The sequence below is a fragment of the Osmerus eperlanus genome, chromosome 13, assembly GCF_963692335.1.
Source record: "Osmerus eperlanus chromosome 13, fOsmEpe2.1, whole genome shotgun sequence".
Taxonomy (NCBI): Eukaryota; Metazoa; Chordata; class Actinopteri; order Osmeriformes; family Osmeridae; genus Osmerus; species Osmerus eperlanus.
The window spans coordinates 9,274,100-9,294,183 of record NC_085030.1 but is presented as its reverse complement, the minus strand read 5'-3'; the positions used below and the strand labels follow the sequence as shown (position 1 = coordinate 9,294,183).

General features: G+C 45.6%; 1 protein-coding gene and 1 long non-coding RNA gene across 2 annotated transcripts in view; both read right to left on the bottom strand.

Annotated features, from left to right (window-relative positions):
- fgf13a (fibroblast growth factor 13a) overlaps positions 1-11,158 on the bottom strand; it is an 86,171-nt gene extending 75,013 nt beyond the window's left edge. Inside the window, exons 1-2 of the mRNA XM_062476307.1 lie at positions 10,529-11,158; positions 10,079-10,235 (exon numbers count right to left, since the gene is read on the bottom strand). Of these exons, the coding sequence (XP_062332291.1) occupies positions 10,079-10,127 (49 nt within the window). The 5' untranslated portion in view covers positions 10,128-10,235; positions 10,529-11,158. The remainder of the gene's footprint in view (positions 1-10,078; positions 10,236-10,528) is intronic.
- Positions 11,159-12,783: 1,625 nt separating this feature from the next.
- LOC134032351 (uncharacterized) lies at positions 12,784-16,270 on the bottom strand. Its single transcript, XR_009932007.1, has 3 exons — positions 15,952-16,270; positions 14,277-15,822; positions 12,784-14,178 (listed from the first exon to the last, which is right to left on the bottom strand). It is a non-coding gene; the product is annotated as an uncharacterized LOC134032351 (long non-coding RNA).
- Between the last annotated feature and the right edge of the window lie 3,814 nt (positions 16,271-20,084).

Below are 20,084 nucleotides of genomic sequence, written 5' to 3'. Positions count from 1 at the left end.
TGTTAACGGTGTCGCCTGGAAGTTTCTAGAAATCTGGCACCTTATTGAACGAAATCTAAAAGAGTGAACGTGCCGTTCACAGGCACCAGAATGAACGCTTTTACTATCGTTCATCAGGCAGTAATACAGTACGTTCAGTTCACGTTCACCAAAATTATGAACGAGTTCATGAACTTTCGTTCAATGAACGCGTTCAGGCACAACACTGCAGCTAACACTCTATTATGTGGGTGCTCTCAGGGCACCACGTTGTCTTGTGAAGACTGGCTGGCTCCAACACTGCTGAGCCTCTCTATCACACACACTCATCCACACACACGCACTGTACACATTCTACATACCGGTTGTACAAACCCACACACATAAAAATCCTACGAGCCTCAAACAGTCGTAAACCCCCAATTAAATCAGCTTGTGCATATTGGAACCCTCTTGTAATCCCCTCCACCAGACTTGGGACTGATTGTCTCACACACCAGATGCCTGCAATTCTGGTCCACAGTGAGACACAGTGAGACACAGACTGCCATGCTAATCCTGCTGGAATACTGGCATGCAGGAGAGCACACACACACACCTCTGAGTGAAGATGAGAATCATGAAAGATGTGGAAGGTAGCATGGTTGGAGGTCACTGTGCCCTCCAGCGCACACAGTGAAGGAATGGAGATCGCTGAGATAGGTGTTTCTTCCTCTGAATAATACAACACACCGTGAACACACACTCACACACGTGCAGTCCGCAGTGCGTTAGGAGTTATGGGTCACCTCCTGAGGAGAGGGAACAATGGGGCAGGTTGGAGGATTGGGTCAGCGGAGAACCAGTAGTTTTCACCCTCAGTTCATCCAACCACCAATAGTGTATAGTCAGAGGTACTTAGGGTACAAGGGGAACGGGGAGGATGGATGGAAGAGAGCCGTCCTAATTGAACACGGTAACCTTTGAAGCAGTGCTGGGGTGTTTTGTCCTTATTGCATGTAACCTTTTCAGCTCGCCCACAGCCCTGCTCATCTCTTTCATGACAGTCAGTTCTACTGACAGGGATTACTGTTACATCACGACTGATCTCTCCTGCGAGCTAGGTTTCTCTCTCGCTCTCTTCGCAGCTCTCTCTGTGTCTGTAGGGCTGTCTGTCTCTCTTTCTCGCTTCCTTCGCTGGCTTATCCGCCACGTTCAGAGTGATCTTTCACCGTGGTAAAACCTCCAATGACATGACTTAATAGGAGGGGGATGTGTGGACAGAAGCACAAGAACGAATCCTGAAACAGACAGACACGGTCACCTCTCCACGTCTCCCCCTCTCATTCTCTCACCCCAGTGTGATCTTCCTTTCCCACTTCCTCGCTCTCTCACTTCTGTCTTCCGAGACATATCTCATACTGCATTTTAGTCTCTCACCCCTACCTGCACACACCAGACAAGCTGTAGGCTAATTAAATTCTTTCTCACACAACCATTTCACACAGCCCAGCCTCAGATCCTATTGGTCTCAGGCACACCATCCCCCCTCACACAATCCAATCCTCTCACCCGTCACCCCTGCTGTAACACACTCCCCACACCGACCCCCACACACGCATCCTCTCGTGCACATGCACACACTTCAAACATCTCTCTCTCACACACACACACACTATCTCCCTCACAAACACAGATATACACACACACACTCCAACCCCCTCACACACCAATCTACTACCCCCTAGGAGCTTGGGGACTGCTCAACAGCTGCTTTCTTCCGATCCTGAGACTCTCCCTCTTCTACAGCCCCTCAGTGTAATCATTAATCAAATCCCCCTTTCTCGATAGGGGCCCATCTCTTGGGGGCCCCACTCTGTGTGTGTGTGTTTGTGTTTGTGTGTGTACTTGTTTTGAGTGTATGTGTGCGTGTTTGTTTGTGTAATTGTTCATAGTGCATGTGTGTGTGTGTGTGTGTGTGTGTGTCAGCCCCCACAGTTTGAGTATGTGTGAGGAAGGAACCTCGGAGGCCCTCGCTGACTGAGGGCTCCTGCGCTCATTGGGGCTTTGTTGCCGTGGCTGCGTCTCATTATGTAAATGATGTCTCTCTCCTGAGAGAGAGCGAGTGAGCGAGGCAGGCACAGCCGTAATGCTTGCCACTCCAGACTGTGTAAAATCGGCTTCAGGGACCAGCGAAGGATCGCTGCTATATTTAGAAATCATCCTCACAACGTCTTTTTTTTTTTTTTGCTTCACCAAAACAGAAGGGCTTCGTGCCGTGTAATACTCTGTGGTGTGCTGCACATTCACACCACCATGCACACACGCAGTCTTAATCGGGCAGCTGAGTAATATGGCCTTTATCACTTCATTTAACCCATTAAGCATCTATGTAAAGGTTTCACTTTGTATGCAGTTCCCGTCCTCGCTCTTCATCCCAGATAAACGAATAGTTCCTTATGAGTAATGGAACTAATGACAGACTGAATCATGTTTCATACTCAAGCCCCAGTTGGGTCAATACTTGGCAACGAACTGCTTTAAAAATTGAACTGTCACTCTGAGTAACCTATCAAGAGAGGCCCACAGTAATCTGACCTGGCTTTTATCATCATTCTTCTTAAGAGGTGTCTGTGGAATAGGACAATTATCCACTCTTCTTTATATCCCTCTATCGCTTCCTCTCACAGACACACTCGGCCGCACACACACACACACACACACACACACAGAAAAAGTATTTGTTTCATGTAGCCATGTTTAATGACTAACATAGTGATCAGCTGGTCTGTACCAACTATGGTCAGCTGGACACTACCGCCCCCCCCCCACTCCCCACCCATCCCCTTCTCTGCCAACCGTCCCTCCGCACACAAACGCCATGACCCCTGACCCCCACCCCACCCACCTGTCAGTCACCTGTGAGCTACAGGAGGACTCAGCTCAGCAGTGCCACGCCTCAAGGGAGTGTCCATTTCTGAATTAATGAAACTGCTATTTGGAGAGGGTGACCCACAGATCAATGCGGTCAATAGCATTAACCTCAGAAAGGCTTGTGGTGCAGGTGGGGCGTGATGGGGTGGGCGGTGGGACACTGTAATTAATGGCCTTGCTAAAACTGCTTACTCCTATCCCTGGTCCCCTCCACCAGCATGACCTAAGAGGATTGCGAGCCAAGGCTCTCTCTCTCTCTCTCTCTCTCTCTCTCTCTCTCTCTCTCTCTCTCTCTCTCCTCTCCCTGCCTCTCACTCTTTCTCCTTCCCAACCACCAATCAAGCTAAGCTACACGGTCAGCTGTCATGGAAAGGCTAATTTGCCTTGTCTATAGAAGGTGTTTGAAGCCATGCCAAGTGCTAATGATATATATCTTGGCTGTCTTTTACTCGATGCGAGTGCTGGCAAGATGCATTGGCTGATTGGAGCTGATTTGAAGTGTCGCGTTAAATGAGGCTGGAGAAGGAAGGAGGACCATAATCCTGTTAAAACATCACCAGCCTCCATACACGCCAAGGAGATGGCTGCCTGACACTCTAGCGCACAGTTGAGTAATCAGGAGCCCTGGGCTGCTACTGTAGCACGTTGCAAATGCTAACACTAAGGCTAATCTCTGCTTCAGTCTCAGGCTGCGGGCAACCAGGCTAGCGCCAAAGCTCAGGCGAACACTCAAGCTAACACTGATCTCAGGTGTCAGAACGCAGGCTCACCAGGCTCACCTTCAGGACTAACCAGGTCCTCCGCGTGACAGCCCCTCGCATCCCTCTGTTCATTACCACTGGTCCGGCCTTATCGCCTCCCTTTCTTACCTCCCCTTAATCCCCTTTATAATTTTCACCAACTTTAATTAGTTTGTGCCTGGACAAACTATTAATCCCTGCCACAGTTTCAAATAGAGCATCCACCAGGGTTGGGAGAGCCTTTTTACAGGAAGTGACTTCTGGACCTTGACATGACGTGGACACATGTACCACCACTGATGACATTTTGACAAGAATCAAATATATCTTCTCCCGTCTCTACGCTGCGTAGTCAGGGTGTTAATTTATGCTCCACAGGCTTGAGTATCCAGTTGTTTTCTATTATAACCTGATGCTGATGGGCAATCTCTGACCTTGTCATTTCTGCTTTTGTGAAGTCACCCAAAACAGCTGATCTCTACCCATGCTGGGCTGTACTCCACTCCCTAATTCAACAGATCATGTCGGAACACCAAACATTACAAACATACAACGGGTAGTATGGATCAGAAGTCACAGCAGCCTCCAGTAAATCCTCATGGGTACATTTGCACATAATGCTCTCCTTTCTCCCCACCAAGGCGTGGAGGGCACGCTTAGTCTTGACGATGTAAGAGCATGCTCTCGTTCTGATCTAGCAGGAGCTGCAGAACCCCCCCCCCCCTCCCCCCCACCCCTCCTGTCTGTCAATATCTCTGATGACATCACCAGAGACACCATCCTCCCCAGGGGACACACACGTGACATTGTCTCAGGGGGCTGCACTTCACAGACCCACGGATGACGTCCGGGATGGACGGCGTGCTATTGTTAAGGGTTACCACCCAAATTAGTTTGACCGGGTTCCGCCAAAGGCTGTGTTGGACAGCTGAGCTCCCGCATGCCTCCTGGCTGCAGCTCAGAGAGCCTGATCGTTCATGTTCCCCTGGACTATTAGCATTGAGATTAGGGGGATTGAGGCACACCTGGTGGAGGTATTACTGAGGGAACAGTTCATTCTGCCGTTTCCATCAGCCTCACCTTTTGTGGAGAGCAAAGTAGCCTCGTGCAACGCCATCTCATCACAGCCCTTCTCTCACACCGCCACTGTACGCACACTTCTCGGCTTAAGTGGTCTCTGTCCATCTTTACAGATTATAGGCCTGTTGGGAAAAGTGTCATGGCCTCCAGAGCCTCCCCCTATGAGGTGTTAAGAACAGTCTTAAAGGGATTGGCTACTCTCACGCCCTCTTGCAGAACAGCCCATAGCTGTTGTGACCATCAGGTCAGTATATTGTACTGACACCAGCCAAAGGCACCGGCGCAGAGAAGTACCTACTCAGAAATATTGTCTGTCTCTGTATAAAGAGGTCGTTGTCAGCAGGGCTGTTTAATACACATAACCACAATTATGTGGTTCTCCCGGTCCCGGTCCTGTCCTACATCTATAAAGTTGAATAATGGATTTTGGTGTTTTAAAAACCCATCGACACTGTATGACTATGTTTAGCCTGTGTTCTGCTCCTCTCTCCCACCAACCGTCTCTGGAGGAGGGGATCCCTCTCTGAATTGCTCCTCCCAAGGTTTCTTCCATTTTCTTTTCTCCTGTTGAGAGTTTTTTGGGAGTTTTTCCTTGTCTTCCTTAAGGGTTTAGGTTGGTTGAGGGGCAGTTCTATGGGCATATGTGAAGCCCTCTGTGACATGCTTGCGTGTAAAAAGGGCTATACAAATAAATTTGATTTGATTTGATTTGATTTGATTTGAATTATATGAGGGTTATGTTTGGAGATGGAAATAAACTAGCGTGGAGCGCATTTCTGAAAGTAAAACAATTCCATCCCTTCTGTAATCCAAAATCCTGAATTAATGTTTAATCCCACACCTCCATAGGAGAGGCTCTATGATGAAAGCCATTACTGAGATGAGAAAAACTCAGGTGGACTGATAACTCAGATCGTTAACTTTGACTCCTGGAGTCCACAGAAACAGACCAGCAAGCAACACAGATGCAATTCGAACTGATCATCACTGAGGTACTTCCTCTAGCTGGATCTGGTGCAAAATCACCCAGTATAAGAAGTTAAGAAGAACTGCTTTTGATTCGTTTTAATCCATACTGTACATTGTTTTGTCACTTTTGGCAAAATTCTTTAATGAGGATTACATCTGTCCAGTTCTAGTGAATGAGAGGAGAGTAGATGAAACGAGAGGGATAAGAAATATAGTACACACACTGTAAGACAGTGCAACACAGAGAATGCCAGCACCACACAGTAGTCATGAGGCTTATGTGACCTTGTGCGATTAGTTCTGTAGTCCAGCAAATGACAGGCAGAATCCAGTGGGCTCCCATAGGCCGGTCTTACAAAGCCAGTCACCTCTGGGAGCTGGGGCGGATTACCAGCAGCCTGACTGACTAGCATCCCAACACCCAGGTGTTTAGAGATTTGACGGCCAGAGGAATAAGTGAGCTGAACCAGAACATTCTGCAGCTCTCTGGGGTCAGAGTGGATGTGAGGACACAGAGGCCTCGCGAGAAACAAACTCTCTTCAATAAACAAAAGATACATTTGATTAAACAAACCAACATTAAGAAAACATCCAAATTATAAAAGACTCTCATACTGTACAGTCCATAATATAATATTTATAATTCCCTTCCTTGGCTTTTGAAAGAAAACATTACATTTGACTAATATCATGTGAAACCACAAACGAGTCCACAGCTTACCCTGAGGGGGCCGTTTGGGTGATGTCACACTGTTGAGTAGAGCTCTCCACAGAGTGGAAGAGGACAGGGCAGGACACAGAAAAAGGGAGGGAGGGGGGTGGTTTAGGAAAAATGGGTGAGAGAGGGAGAAATTGAGCGAGAGAGAAAGAGGCAGACAGGCGGAGGGGTGAGGCAGGGAGAGAATGAGAGAGAGGGGAAAAAAGGTGGGATGAAAGGGGAGAGCGAGAGAGAGCGAGACAGGGTGGAGGGAAGGAGGGAGGGAGGGTGGAAGGGAAAGAGTGTGAGAGAGAAAGAGAGAGGCTGATGAAAAAAGGGGACGGCAGGACAAATCGTCCCCGTCATTAAGAACGCGCCAATCGCATCTCGACCCGTCCGTCACCAAAACGGGGCTGAGAGCGGAGCAGAGGAGACAGCCTCCCCAACGTTCCCCAACATTTCAGCGGATCAGCGGCCGCACGGCGATGCGGAGTGGCAGGTCTCTGATGAGCGGCCACGGCGAGGACGAGCCAGGCTCCTCCAGGCAGAGTGGCTTGATATGCGTCAGCAGCACCGAAGAAAACCGCCTGACAGGACACAGCACCTCCGGCCTTAGCACGCCATCGCACACGCGTGGTGGGGTGTGTGTGTGGGGGGGGGGCTAGAACATTTTCCTGTTAGACCCTCAAAATATGGCTACGCCTTAGCTAGTTAGGAGGCACAGGAGTGTGGGACTTATTCTGGCCTCAAAGGGTGATAATGGAAGATTAGGTCTGTGCATCCTGTAGCTCAGAAAAGAAAGCACTTTTACCTTGAACACCTCTCGCTAATGGTCCGCAATTTACCCATTAGACTTTCCTTCCCTAATTGCAGGGCCGTCGAGGATAGACGTCCAAAATATAAGACCAAGTCTAGGCCATTCCCACAGAACAGCATATGCTTTGTTACAGGGTGATGTCTAACTACTGGGTGACAAGCTAGCCTTGCTCCATCACTCTGCCTCCAGCAGTGGTGTTAATAACAAACCTGGCAGACCGGCGAGAGGAGAAGACTGTTGAAACACTTAAACAGTGTTTTAATATCCCTATTGTGTTTGCTGCTACCAGCCCCCGTCCTATTAGAGGGAGCCAGACACTACGTCAAAAGATTGTAATGATACTGTTGGACCCACCGCCTCTTCTGACTCACTGCTGCTTGTGAGAATAGAGCAGGTGTCTGATCAGTGAGGAGAGGATTGTCATCTTTGTGATTAATGATGGGACTCCAGACTCCTCTTTGGAAATCTATTGATTCTGCTGTGGCTGGCCTCTGGCTCAATCAATCCCACTGCAAATATGTACGACTTGTGTCCCTGCTCTGCTCTAGTCTGGGCTCTGCATATTAGTCCACTGAAACAGTCCTGAATGAAGAGAGAGGGGGTCTGATCTTCATAGTCGAGTCCCCTGGGTGGAGCCAATGCCTTGTCTCTTATTTCATTGTACCGTTAAAGTAAATAAAGCAAGGACTGGGGTTATTAAGAAGTCGCTATACACCCTCTGTCAAATCTGAGCTTTATTGTCACATGACAAGAGGGATATGCAGACTAGATTCTGCCTTCATGTAAACACGTTTTTGTCCCCGGTTTGAGGTGACTACACACAGGTGTGCAAAGAGGGGGGAGGGGACAGGCTGTGTCACTGTGGCTTGACGCAACACTCTGTCTGGAGGACTCTGCTTCACAGCAACACCAGGAAGCAAACACAAACTGAGAAACCTGAGTTGATATTGGAGGTTGGACTCCTATCTCGAAAAGACGTCGCTGGTTTTCTCTTTCGCTCTCGGTTCTCCTACTAGGACAGGATGTTATCCTATCATATGAAGCAGTGAAGCATGGCCTTTCACTGACTGAGCCAGAGGATGGGGGATAGATGGGTTTGCTTCTTATCCCTCTATTCTATCAAAGTCATGTTCCTCACCGACTCACCAGGAGACTCTCCTTCTCGCTCTGGAGAGAAGGACCATCACACCATGCGTTGGTCCAGACGCAATACAAGATGAGGGAGACAACAAGTTTTGTCCCGATTCTGAAAGAAATTCTATAACAGTTCCACAGTCTGCACTATTCTTAATCTCCACTTGCACAATCCAATCTCCTTCTGAAAAAGAGATGTTGAGCTGAACTGGGGGGGAAGAGATTACATAGATGTAGAGATTGACACATCACTGAAAACAGAATAAAGAGGATGCCGAATAACGAACTCACGCTTCCCCTGTTGTCCCTAGAGACACACTGGGTATATTCACATTTCAACATTCACCAATGACAACCCAACATGAATGATACCCACATGTGTCAATGTGTCTAACCCTAACCCTACTTTAAGAAATTGCAGGGCACAAAAATGTTCCATAATGAGTGTTGGTGCCTAATGTATAGCCTACATCCATGTCTTAAGAATACGAAAAAAAAGTAACAATCAAAAACCATCAGGATGAACCTTTCCTACCAAGTGCTTTGGGTGACAGCAAGTATACCCATTAGATAATTTCCCCTTTGAATTAAGAAACATTTAAATATATTCAGGTTTTACTTACATTTTGACTATTTGCCAGTCCAGTATAACATAATATGTGTAGTCTACATCCTTCACGGTCATACTGTGACCAACTATGCACGTCTAACATATCAACTCTTAAGCGCTGGGAAGATACCCTTTTCAAAAGGGACATGGATAGAAACTAATCAGCCTTAAGTCAATTGGCTGATGGCCTATGCGTTAACAAGTTCAGATGGTGACTTGAAATCAAATAGGCATAATCAATCACCGGTCAGAAGTTACTTCATTACTAAAACTAGGTACGGAAATTAATATCTAATTGGCATTTTTGCTGTTGAGTTCTGCATCATGTCTTGATGGTTTTCTTTGCAAGTGATTACATTTACGTAATGCAATTATAAAAAATATCTGATCAAACCAGTAGACTATATAATACTTCAGCGCACAAACTGTCGTGCACAACATCGGTGTAGAGACCACATCGATTAAATCTCGCTGATGTTTCTCTAGCAATCCTATCTACCCTTTGTCTCCATGGCAATGGACAGCCAGTTTACATCCCGAAACAAAGCGCGGGTTGTTGAGACGTGCTTTGAAATCGTGTCTGGCCATTAGCGCACGAGATAGCGAGATACATTGTGGACACATACCCATGCGTACAATACTTTAATTGTATCAAACGTGCTTTTGAGAGTCGGGCAAATGTGGGCAAGGTGCAAGCATGAAACACGGAGGGATATTTCAACAGGATGCCAGTGACATTGTTGTTCCACTGTCATCATGTTAAAGCGACAGTGCGACCATTCGCTAATTCCATGGAGGATATTTGCTTTAGAATGGTCTAATTAAATTCACTGTTATCTGGACACATAGTGTCTTATGTGATAGCCTACACTACTGTCTAAGACAGATTGTCAAAACAGAAAATATAACAATTATAGGCAGCATGCACATCATAACCTTTGCCCACCATGCTGTTTGACTCTCAACGAGACCAGCAGCCCTGTTCTGGGAGAATGACGCGCCATGCAGTGGGCAAGCTACTATTGTTTCCAGAAATCCCAAAGCGTGAGCAAAGGCTGTGTTGGAGATGAATGGACGCACGGTCGCTTTACACCAGCTATTTAGGAATATAATCTGTGCGTTAGGGAGTTTGTTCTTACCCTTGGAAGCATCCTTTTCTTCTTTAGGCTTCGCCACTTTTCCGCTCATAGATCCCAGTTTGGATGTGTAATTCCCGATTTAGACAAGAATCGAAATCCCTGTAGTAGCTTACAGCCCGTTTCTTCAATGAAATCTTTAACAAATGAGATAAGGGTTCTGTAAAAAATAAAGAAAAATGCAATTAGTCTTGTAATTAATATTAGGCTAATAAAAGGTTAAACAAGTTGTAAAAAAAAAAAAAAAAAAATGAAAACACTCGGAGCAATAATGTCGAACTTTGATTGCAAAAGCTATCAATGCATGTATCCAGTTATTGATACATTCTACTCACACACGCAACACCACCGCTGAGTTCACAAACGCGCAAATGGGTTTCAAGTCTGGAAAAACACAAATAAATGCTTCCCGAGGATGTATCCGTCAATATTTTCGTCTTTAAATTGCCTTACCTTATCTCCTCCACGTTTTCTGCTACATCAATGCACATTGATAAAGAAATGCCCTTCCACCATGAATTCCGCTATGTTGCATACAAAAACACGACCCTCTCAGCTGTGACAAAGGAATGAAGCAAAAAGCAAAGAAAATTAGCGCAGGGCTTCCAGCGGGTGTCAGTCGACGTCAGAGAAATGGAAAGGGGATCAAATTAAGATCACCTCAAAGAAACTAAACTCTACACACACGGGATATACCCCCAAATGTCATCCACGAGCCTACAACCTACGCGACCAGGTTTTATTATGAAGATGTATCTATTCCATTCTAGCATCAGATGTAGGCTACCGCGAAATAAAGGCGAATCAACAGGATACAAAGTGTAAACGGTCCTGGAGAATATCTGACAAATGTAGGTATGCAAACAAAACTGGATTCATCTCAAAGTTAATAACAGTAATGCATTTACGACACGTATATCATTATTTTGCCGACATATCCGCTTTCATCCACCATTGTAAAACGTAGCCTACATGTTGGACTGGGAGCGCTATGACAGATGAATCAAAGAATCATGGACAGCGCCATGGAGCAGATTGCGCGGTAGCCTAATAGCCAGAAAAATGACTTAAATGAATCAGTTTCATCTTTTTTTCTGGGTTCCATTGTGTTACTTTGAGTAGCTTGTCTGTATCTCTTCATACATGTATGTAAGGTGTAAGAAACACCTTCTGCCAGTAGCAGCAAAGTTAATGGTGATGAAAAAGCAGACATTGGAATTCATCTGTATAGACTAATGTGCTTTACAAATGTATCACCATATGGTGTGGGAAGTGTACATGTCAGCACACACCTACTTCACGACAATTCAGCTCAGTGACAGACGAAACACTTTATAGTCATAAAACAAAAGTAGGACGATGGCTTTTAGGCATCCTTTTAGCTATATTTCCAACACATATTTGTCAGATGTCCTTCGTAATTGTAAAGAAGTTAAGCAACTAGATAAGGTGAAATGAAGAAGCAAATAAGCAGTCATGCACGTTTAGGAATTGGGCTGCACAAAATCGAACCCATCCTGGAAGCGCGCTCACCTGGGTGCGAGACTGAAGGCAAAAGACAGCTGATTCGAAACGTGAAGTATTCTACACTTGCACTGCAGGCGACAAATTAATTAATCCAAAGTTTCAAATGTTCATCGTATGCAATTATTCAAAAGTGCGATGTTCGTGCACGGTTCCATGGGGAAAGCTAGGCTGTTAAGTCTGTCTCTGGTGTTGTTTCAATCCCCCAAAGTCTTGAATGACAGATGCGCAGTGAAAGGCATACTGTACCACTTTCAATGGGTCGATACAAGTTGATCTAACACCGTAAAGGACACTACAAGCATGATTCGAAGAGGACGTGTAGTTTCATGCGCCACATTTAAAATCAACAGTTTACTTCGTAGTGCGTTGAATATTTAAACAGCCTTAACAGTTGTCATATAAGCAACAACTTAACTAAGTATAGCTAATAACAGTACACCAGGCAAGCTAATATATTTAGTAGTCTATAAACCCACAATGTATTATCTCTACAGTGCATTTCATTGATCTGTAAACGGACAGGGTCTGATCTTTAGCCATACTATCGTCCAGTTGGACAATTCACATCTATCCCCACCGAATCCATGCTGTACCTCATCAGAATGGACACCAATGTTTTAGTTGGAAGACGTTGTAGTACAGAAATATTAGATTTATGTCTTGTCAATGTGCTAAATGTGTTAGAAAATAACATCAATCTTACCATGTGTTGATAGTTAATGATGGCCTTGGCGAGGGAAGACGAGAAAATGAAAATAGAAACGGTAAAGGTCAGTGTCTATCCCTCATTTAACACATGCGAATTGTGCATAACTAACATGACGACAGGATCAATTTAGAAGGTAATTAACACCACTTCTGTAGGGGCAAAATCACAAATAGTTTAATAAGCTATACTGTTCAATATGTCTTCTCATGTCTTCCTCTGAATTTGTGTCACGAAATTAAGCAACTCCAACAGTTCTATCTCACCCCTGCCAACGTTGTGTCTCATCACCTGGCTCTTGCAGGTCAGTTCTTCCGAAGCTGGAGAAAAAAACCCGTACTGGTAGAGTGTTACAAGATATATTTGGTTACTATTTTAGGAGAAACAGGACTCCTGTCAAAACTTTGGTTGCTTAGTTCACGTTGCAAACCCGTGGGGCAGTTCAGGAAACACTGCCAGTACTGATTCCTTAACCAATGTCGTCAGCCATCCCCTTTAGGAGACATCCTTAATTGACATAAACAGATTCGTTCAGTTCTCCATAATCTGTGAAATGACTAAAGGGATGAATGACAATCGGGTGAAGACAAAATACATTTAAATATAAATCCATCAAAAGGCAAACCACCAAATCAGATAGGCTACATGTGTTAAATGAAACTTACAGTAGACAAAAAGACACATTTCACTTCTAAATCTATCTGAACTAAAATAAGTCAGAATTCTATTTTTAATTTGGCACGGTGAACATGACCTTTGAACCCTGGAGGGCCATAACTGCTGGTGGAACCCCCTGTGATAGATGGCCTTCAATATTGTGAATTTGGGAAAGGAAGCTGGAAAATGGACCAATGATTGACAATATAGAGACAGAAATATGGGGTTATTTGATAAAATCCCACCACCATCCACTGAATTGCATCTGATTATGTACACACAGTATGTCAAAATTGAACACCACCAAAGTTAATTACCCTGTGTTGCTGTTGCTGTCACCAATTAAAAAAGATTATATTTCTGTGGTAAGAGGGAGCTGACCTCAAATTTGTATTTCTGGAAAATAGATAGATTTATCTGCCTGTCAGCCAAGTTATCAGGACCAGGGCAGAGGCCTTCAGAGATGTAGATGGAGCCTGGGGATCAACCGAGAGCTGACCACAGTCACTGGCTGTATAGCTGCGGAATACCGTAGTGTATAATACATCGACATGTCATGAGTACAACATCAATCTTTTTTGCAGGTGCAATCTTGCCAGACATTGGAACAACAGGATATCAAATACAAATTTGCAGGTATCACAAGAAGTAATGAACTGCTAAGTGTTGCTTTTGGTGTCAAGCAAAAGAGAAGTTAGTCGAGGTGAAGCTTGAAGATTGTCTCAGGTTAGTAACTCTGGATTTAAGAAATACCCCAATACAAAACACACAAGCACTGGACCCCTGGCAGAAATCTGACCTCTGACCTCCACCTCAAATCTGTCCCTGTCTCTCATTAATTTGTTTATTAACAGTTTATTAAAGTTTGTTAAAAGGTAAATATAGAACCAGTTGGCAGGAATTGTCACATTCTAAGCAGGGATCTGTGAATCCCTCCAGTTGGTTGAGAGTTGTTCTGGTGTGAATTCTCCATCTCTCTTTCAAGTCTGAACAAAAGTCTTCACACCATTTCCACTCCGAGGACCGTCAGAAATCCGGCAGGCGGGGCCCAAGCATGGAGGGGGTGCCAGGCTTTGCCTGGATGAAGAGCTGACATGTTCAACATCCACAGAGGGACTGACGAGGTGAGGAGGATGGTGATGATGATGAGGGTGATGATGATGATATGTGAAATGCAGACAAGCACTCAGTTCATGTTGGCCCATTAAGGGGCCTCAAATAGAGGAGAAAAAGTGAGCATTAGTTAAAATAAACTGTACAGTAATGATATTTGAAAGTTATGTTTCTTATCAACTGTACAATGTAACTCACCTTTACATTGTTATGGTCAGGCACCACGACTTTGAAAGTAAGATGACTTCTCGATGACGCACAGTTCTAACATACCCAAACTGCTGCCTTTACGTCCAGTCAGTGTGCAGAGGTGACATGGTCTGCTGACTCATAATGCTGTGTGTGTGTGTGTTTGTGTAAATGTCACTGGGTGGTGTTCCCACTGTGTGCACAGCCTGCTTTGCTAGCTGCAAGCCCTCCTGACCTTTCCAGCAAAGACACGCCCCCTCTGCCTGCACCCAGCCCCCTGCCCCATCAACTCACTATTACACTCTGTTCTCACTTATGTCATAGCACAGGCCTCTGTCCAGCAGAGACATAGAATGGTCCTCCAATTGAACCACACTCAAATATGACATAGTACTTTTCCATTGAGTTGGCCAGGTTGAAACATCAAGGGGAACCAAGCCATGTCAATCCTGTTCCAAACGTCCGACGCCTGACTCAAGATTGCAAACATAAACAGCCACACACAACACATTGTGTATATCTTGTCCGACACAAGGACCTTATGTTTACATCAGGTTTAGCGGGCAGGATGAGCCCAGATAACATGGCATTATTAGATTGGTCAGTGTTTTTGAAGGGCGTGTGTGTGTTTGCGCGCATGTGTCCTTGGAAGACCGTCCTTGCTGCGAGGATAGACAGATGGTGTACCAGGAAGTGACAATTACCAAAGCAGCTTCAGCCTGACCCAGAACCACATGCCCTCCAATCCTCTGATGATGATCATCACATCCCACCACCACACTCCAGCTCTAGAAATCCACTCATAGAAGCTCCGTTCTGGATAGGCAGGGTTCTCACCTGTTGTCATGTGATTTCATTATTGGTTCCTAGTCTGAGAACTGTCTATGGAGCAGCATGCAGGTCCTACAGGATCCGCTCAATCAGTGCCCACTTCACCACAACGATTCATTCCAAATCCATTTCCCAACTAACACAAAAAACCTCATCTGCACAAGGAGCAGAGTTATAAATCAACTGGACAGAACCACACGGAGCCTGGGCCTGGGGCTGGGGCGCGGTTTGCAACTCTGGGGATTGCAAAATCCCACAGGTGATGTGTGGTGAAGACCGTGTTGAAACGACTAGGGATCAGCCTCAAGGTGATTTTCTGGGACAGGGATGGAGGGATGAAAGGAGAAATGGAGAGAGAGAAAGAAGGATGGAGTGAACAGTGATTTATGCTGTGCGTTGCACTGTATGGGGCTTTAGTCACATGCCTTTGTTTGCAGATGTTTGCTTGAGCTGTGTTCTGGAAGATGCTGATAAGGGAATCCCTCTGGTTCCATTGCGGCGGTGGTGATGACAGCAGCATATGCTGAAATCTACGGTGGGTACTGTACATGCCTCCTGAATGGGTACTGTATACTAGCTGGGCGGGATTTCATCCTCTGAAACTATATTTTTGGGTAAGGTAGGCCACACTAACTACTGCAGCTATTGTATTGGTTATAGACGTTTCTCCATCTCCATAACCCTGCGGTCATGGCCCTGACCCATGTCAATCAGCCGTTCACACCTGCAGGGGTAAAGGTTATAGTTCATGACTTTACTTTGTATTTCGGTTGCATCATCATATCACACCCTAAATCATTGACTCAACGAATCTCCAGATTGCTTCTTCATGTCCACTCAGTCACTGACTTACTGTTTGGCATCAGGATTGGTAATTTATCTTTGTTTGTTGTGCCGAAAATCACAGTGGTTGACAGACTCCCATTTACCCCTGGTGATGAAGACTTGGCCTGGTCATCCCCTGGTTGTAGAGGCCATCCCAGTCATGCTTTAAAAGGCCTGCAGGCTTATTCTGACCCTTCTGTTCTTCTCCCAGTCAGACCCGTCCAATCAATGTGACCTTAGATACAATCAAACACAGAGCAGAGGGGTGGAGGAATTTGGTTTATCAGGGTATGTCGGTTCTGCACAACATTGATCTTCATCTTTCTTAATCTCTTTTTAAAGTTGTATTATTTAGACTCAAGTGTTGATTGTTAGTTCTGTGTTACATGATGAATCTCTTGGTTGGACTATCCCCACACTTTTCTCTCTCCTTTTTCTTCTTCTCCTTCTCTGTCTCTTTCTATTACTCCACCTCTTCTCTCGTCTATGCCTACTGCAGCTTTCAGCTGAATCATGTTTGACATTCAGTAGGCAAACAGTGAGTTCTGCAGCCAGGAAGTGCTGTCCAGGAGCGATAGAAGCTCCAGTTTTAGTTAACGGTGACTGAACATTCCGGGCCCCGGAGCTCCTGTCATGCAGCCTGCATCCCAGCTCCCAGCGCCAGGGAGAGGAGAGACGGAGGGGGAAGGGGTCGAGCAGGGTGTAATATGTTACTTTACCCAAGTGATGTGCAAGATGGATTTGTTATGAATACATTGTCTGATTGTGCTGTCAGGTCTGCTTCAAATTCAAACCACAGCTTAAATGGCCTGACTTTTGGCCTGTACCATTCCCACTTTCTCCCAATGAAAACAGAAACTAATTGCTTCTAAATGTCTCATAAGCTGAGGCTAACTGCTGGCTGAACTTCACCTGATTGTGCTCCGCAGAGTCCAGCCCAGTCCAATGGATGGCATTGCTATGCTGTGAGCCAGAACTCAATTTTTTCATCACTGGCAAAATATCAAGCAGATTGTTAAAATGTCAGCGTGTTTGGTTTGGTGTAGACGCCGGCGGAGCGAGAGAGAGACGCAGGCAGAGGGAGAGAGAGAGAGACGGGGTTGAAACATTAGCCTTTCAGACTCAAGAATGACTGCACTAATTAACAGTGGTAGACTCTCTCAAATATCACATTAATGTCAATGGCTATATCTAGGGGTTGGAAGGCAGGGAGGGGGGCAGCTTTGAGGCCTGTGGGGCCTTTTCATGGAGCTCACTTCAGAGGAGATCCCTGTGGATGGTACAAGCCTCCGTGTTGCACTGTAAAGGGGGCCTTTGGCAATAGGAACATCTGCAGTCCTTAACAGTATCGACTGTTGTACACACTTCCAACTTCAGGTTTCCGTTGTTCTAGTTCAACATAGCCTACTGTATTGCAGTGGACAGAGCAATGAAGCCAGTCATGTAGGTTTACATGATACACTGTGGATTCATTTTTAAATGAGCAGTGATGCGTTGGTGGGGATAGCAAGGGAGGAGGGGGGTTTGGTTGAATGAAAGTATATCCACTACTTATTACCAGACTACACCACTGAATGACGCCCACTGTCAGTATCTGAGAAGTCTGCATTCTCAAGGCCTTAGACCCGAGGAAGAGTGGACCAAAAAGTTACCTCAAGGTTATTCTCAGACTCCTTGCTATTCTCAGTTAGCAACGTACACCTCTGTTTCCCCTCTCTCTCTTCACTTGTTTCCCAAAATATTCACTTTCAACCATGAGTGAACATAATTACAGCATCTCCCACCCGCTCGACTGTAATCCTCGTTTCATCCAGTTTTTGTGAGAGGCGGGCGGCAGTCTTCCAATGGCTGACCTCGCGCTGGGTTCCCACATCTCTTGAGAGCAATTCATTTACCTACCTGAAGAGTGGGAGAACACTCCTCACACGCCCGACACAGCCACAACAATAAACACACATTTACTTTCACAACATTTTTCTCTCTCTTTCTCTCTCTTTCATTCTCTCTCTCTCCATCTGTCTCTCTTTCTCGACTTGGAATCGAGTCTTAATAAACTCTGACAGCCTCTCATAAGCATCAGGGTTCCTCTGGGATGATTACAGTACTGAAGGATGAAGGTGATCATCATCGTTTCAACGTCCCTCCAGAGACGTTGTGCTCGTGAGTAGGTTTCTGGAGGTGGACAGACCCAGAGAGAGGCACTCAGTCAGCGGCCAGGAGGTCCAGCACAGCCATCATCCAAATTCTCATGCAGTCGTGGGTCATTTACATTTACATTTAGTCATTTAGCAGACGCTCTTATCCAGAGCGACTTACAGTAAGTACAGGGATATTCCCCCCGAGGCAAGTAGGGTGAAGTGCCTTGCCCAAGGACACAACGTCATTTTTTTGTGCACGGCCGGGAATCAAACCGGCAACCTTCAGATTACTAGTTCGATTCCCTAACCGCTCAGCCAAATGACTTCTCATTTGTGCATCGGACGGTTCACGCCTACGCCTGATAATGTGCACCTCGTAGGGCATTATCCCTTACATGACCTTTTGCCAGTTGTGCTACCCAGTCCAATTCCAGAACAGAATGAAATTCAAAGACACTAGTTTCCTATCGCGTCAAAGCCGTAGGTTTTTTCGAGTCCTCCAATCATAGGGGTCCTCAGACTCCTCTTCAGTTTGGTGATGAAGATGTAAAGTGACTGCGAGCCTTTGCAGGCTTACAGAGATGTGAGGCTTCACCCAGACTGACGACTAAGAGAGAGATTAGGCAAAGCTTTACTCCTAAGACTTTCTGCTGAGTTTGGAGTCTGGAGGGTGAGGAGTCAGGAAGCTTGGCTCCGCTGTCGTCAATACAGACAGGGCCGCACAGTCTGGGCTTCTACTGGGACAGACAGGCCCTATTTGGTTTCCACAGAGGGTGTCAGGGGACTGACTTCAGTTCCACCCCCAGGTTGGCACCCCTTTCCTGGGTAATACAGTTCGATCAAAGGGGAGTCAGGCGGCTTCCTTCCTCTGTGGCACATGGTTGTTAATATTGCCCCCTACTGGCCTGATTCACTCATTAATTCAAGTTTGCATCTGTGAGGGAAAAAGTTTGTACACAAATCCATCTAAACCATCTCAGATGGATCTCACCATGAAGATGTAGGGGACATATGCCCCAATTGTATCAAAGCCTTTCATTGAATGATGGGCAGAAAAGGCTCCAGTCCTTGGAAAGCATTCTCACTGTTATTATGGCCTGCTGAAACGCTACTGTAGTGGACATGGTGGGCAGGAAGAAGCTCTGAATGCTCTCCCAGTGCTGGGAGGAGGGTCCATCTGGTCATGTTTTACTAGCGAAGAAATAACCTTACCACAAATTTCACCTGCTCCCCAAAGAGAGACCTTCAACAGGCCATGAAAATGCAACAACATTGCCCTTGTTGAAATCTATAAAAGAAAGAGCCCAGAGTCTCCCAGAATTTCTCCATAACTCCCTCCCTCCATCCCTCAATCCCTCCAAGAGCTACCGTAGGATCAATAGCACTGAGAAGGCATCAGAGTGTTATTATATGCCTGAGCCTAGCCTGATCCCAGATTGGAACTCCTAATCAAGTTGAAGCCGGCGGAGATTCCCAGCTGTGCTCTGGACTCCGGGCAGCCAGGGAGAGAGGGATGGAGAAGGATGGAGAGAGAAAGAAAAAGAGAGAGAGATACGTCAACTAAATCAATACGCCCCAGCTTTATACATCATTCTGCTCTCCTCCAGCCTTCCTGTCCATCAACCTGAGGCTTGTTTGGTTTGTTGCATGGTGACAGCCAGAGTCAAAGGTGAGACAAACAGTGAGTTTGTCTGGGCTCTATCCTTGTTTGTTACTTTACAGCAAGGTGCTGTTGAAATAAAAAAATAGAGTTCTGTTGGAATATAGCCATAATAACTTTGTGTTATATCTAACTATATCTCTTTAAAGTTAGCTAACCCTTTGTTGGGTACTTAGCCTAGGTCCTAGGACATTAAAATGTTTGAATTCATATGATTTACTTCCAATATAAAATGATTGACAGTCTTACAGCAGAGCTTGACTGCATATTGAGGGGTCAGTGTTAATTACATAAGTATGAATTATTTAGCTTTTTAACGACTCAATGAAATATAGATGGCCTCAGTCGATACTCCCCTCTATC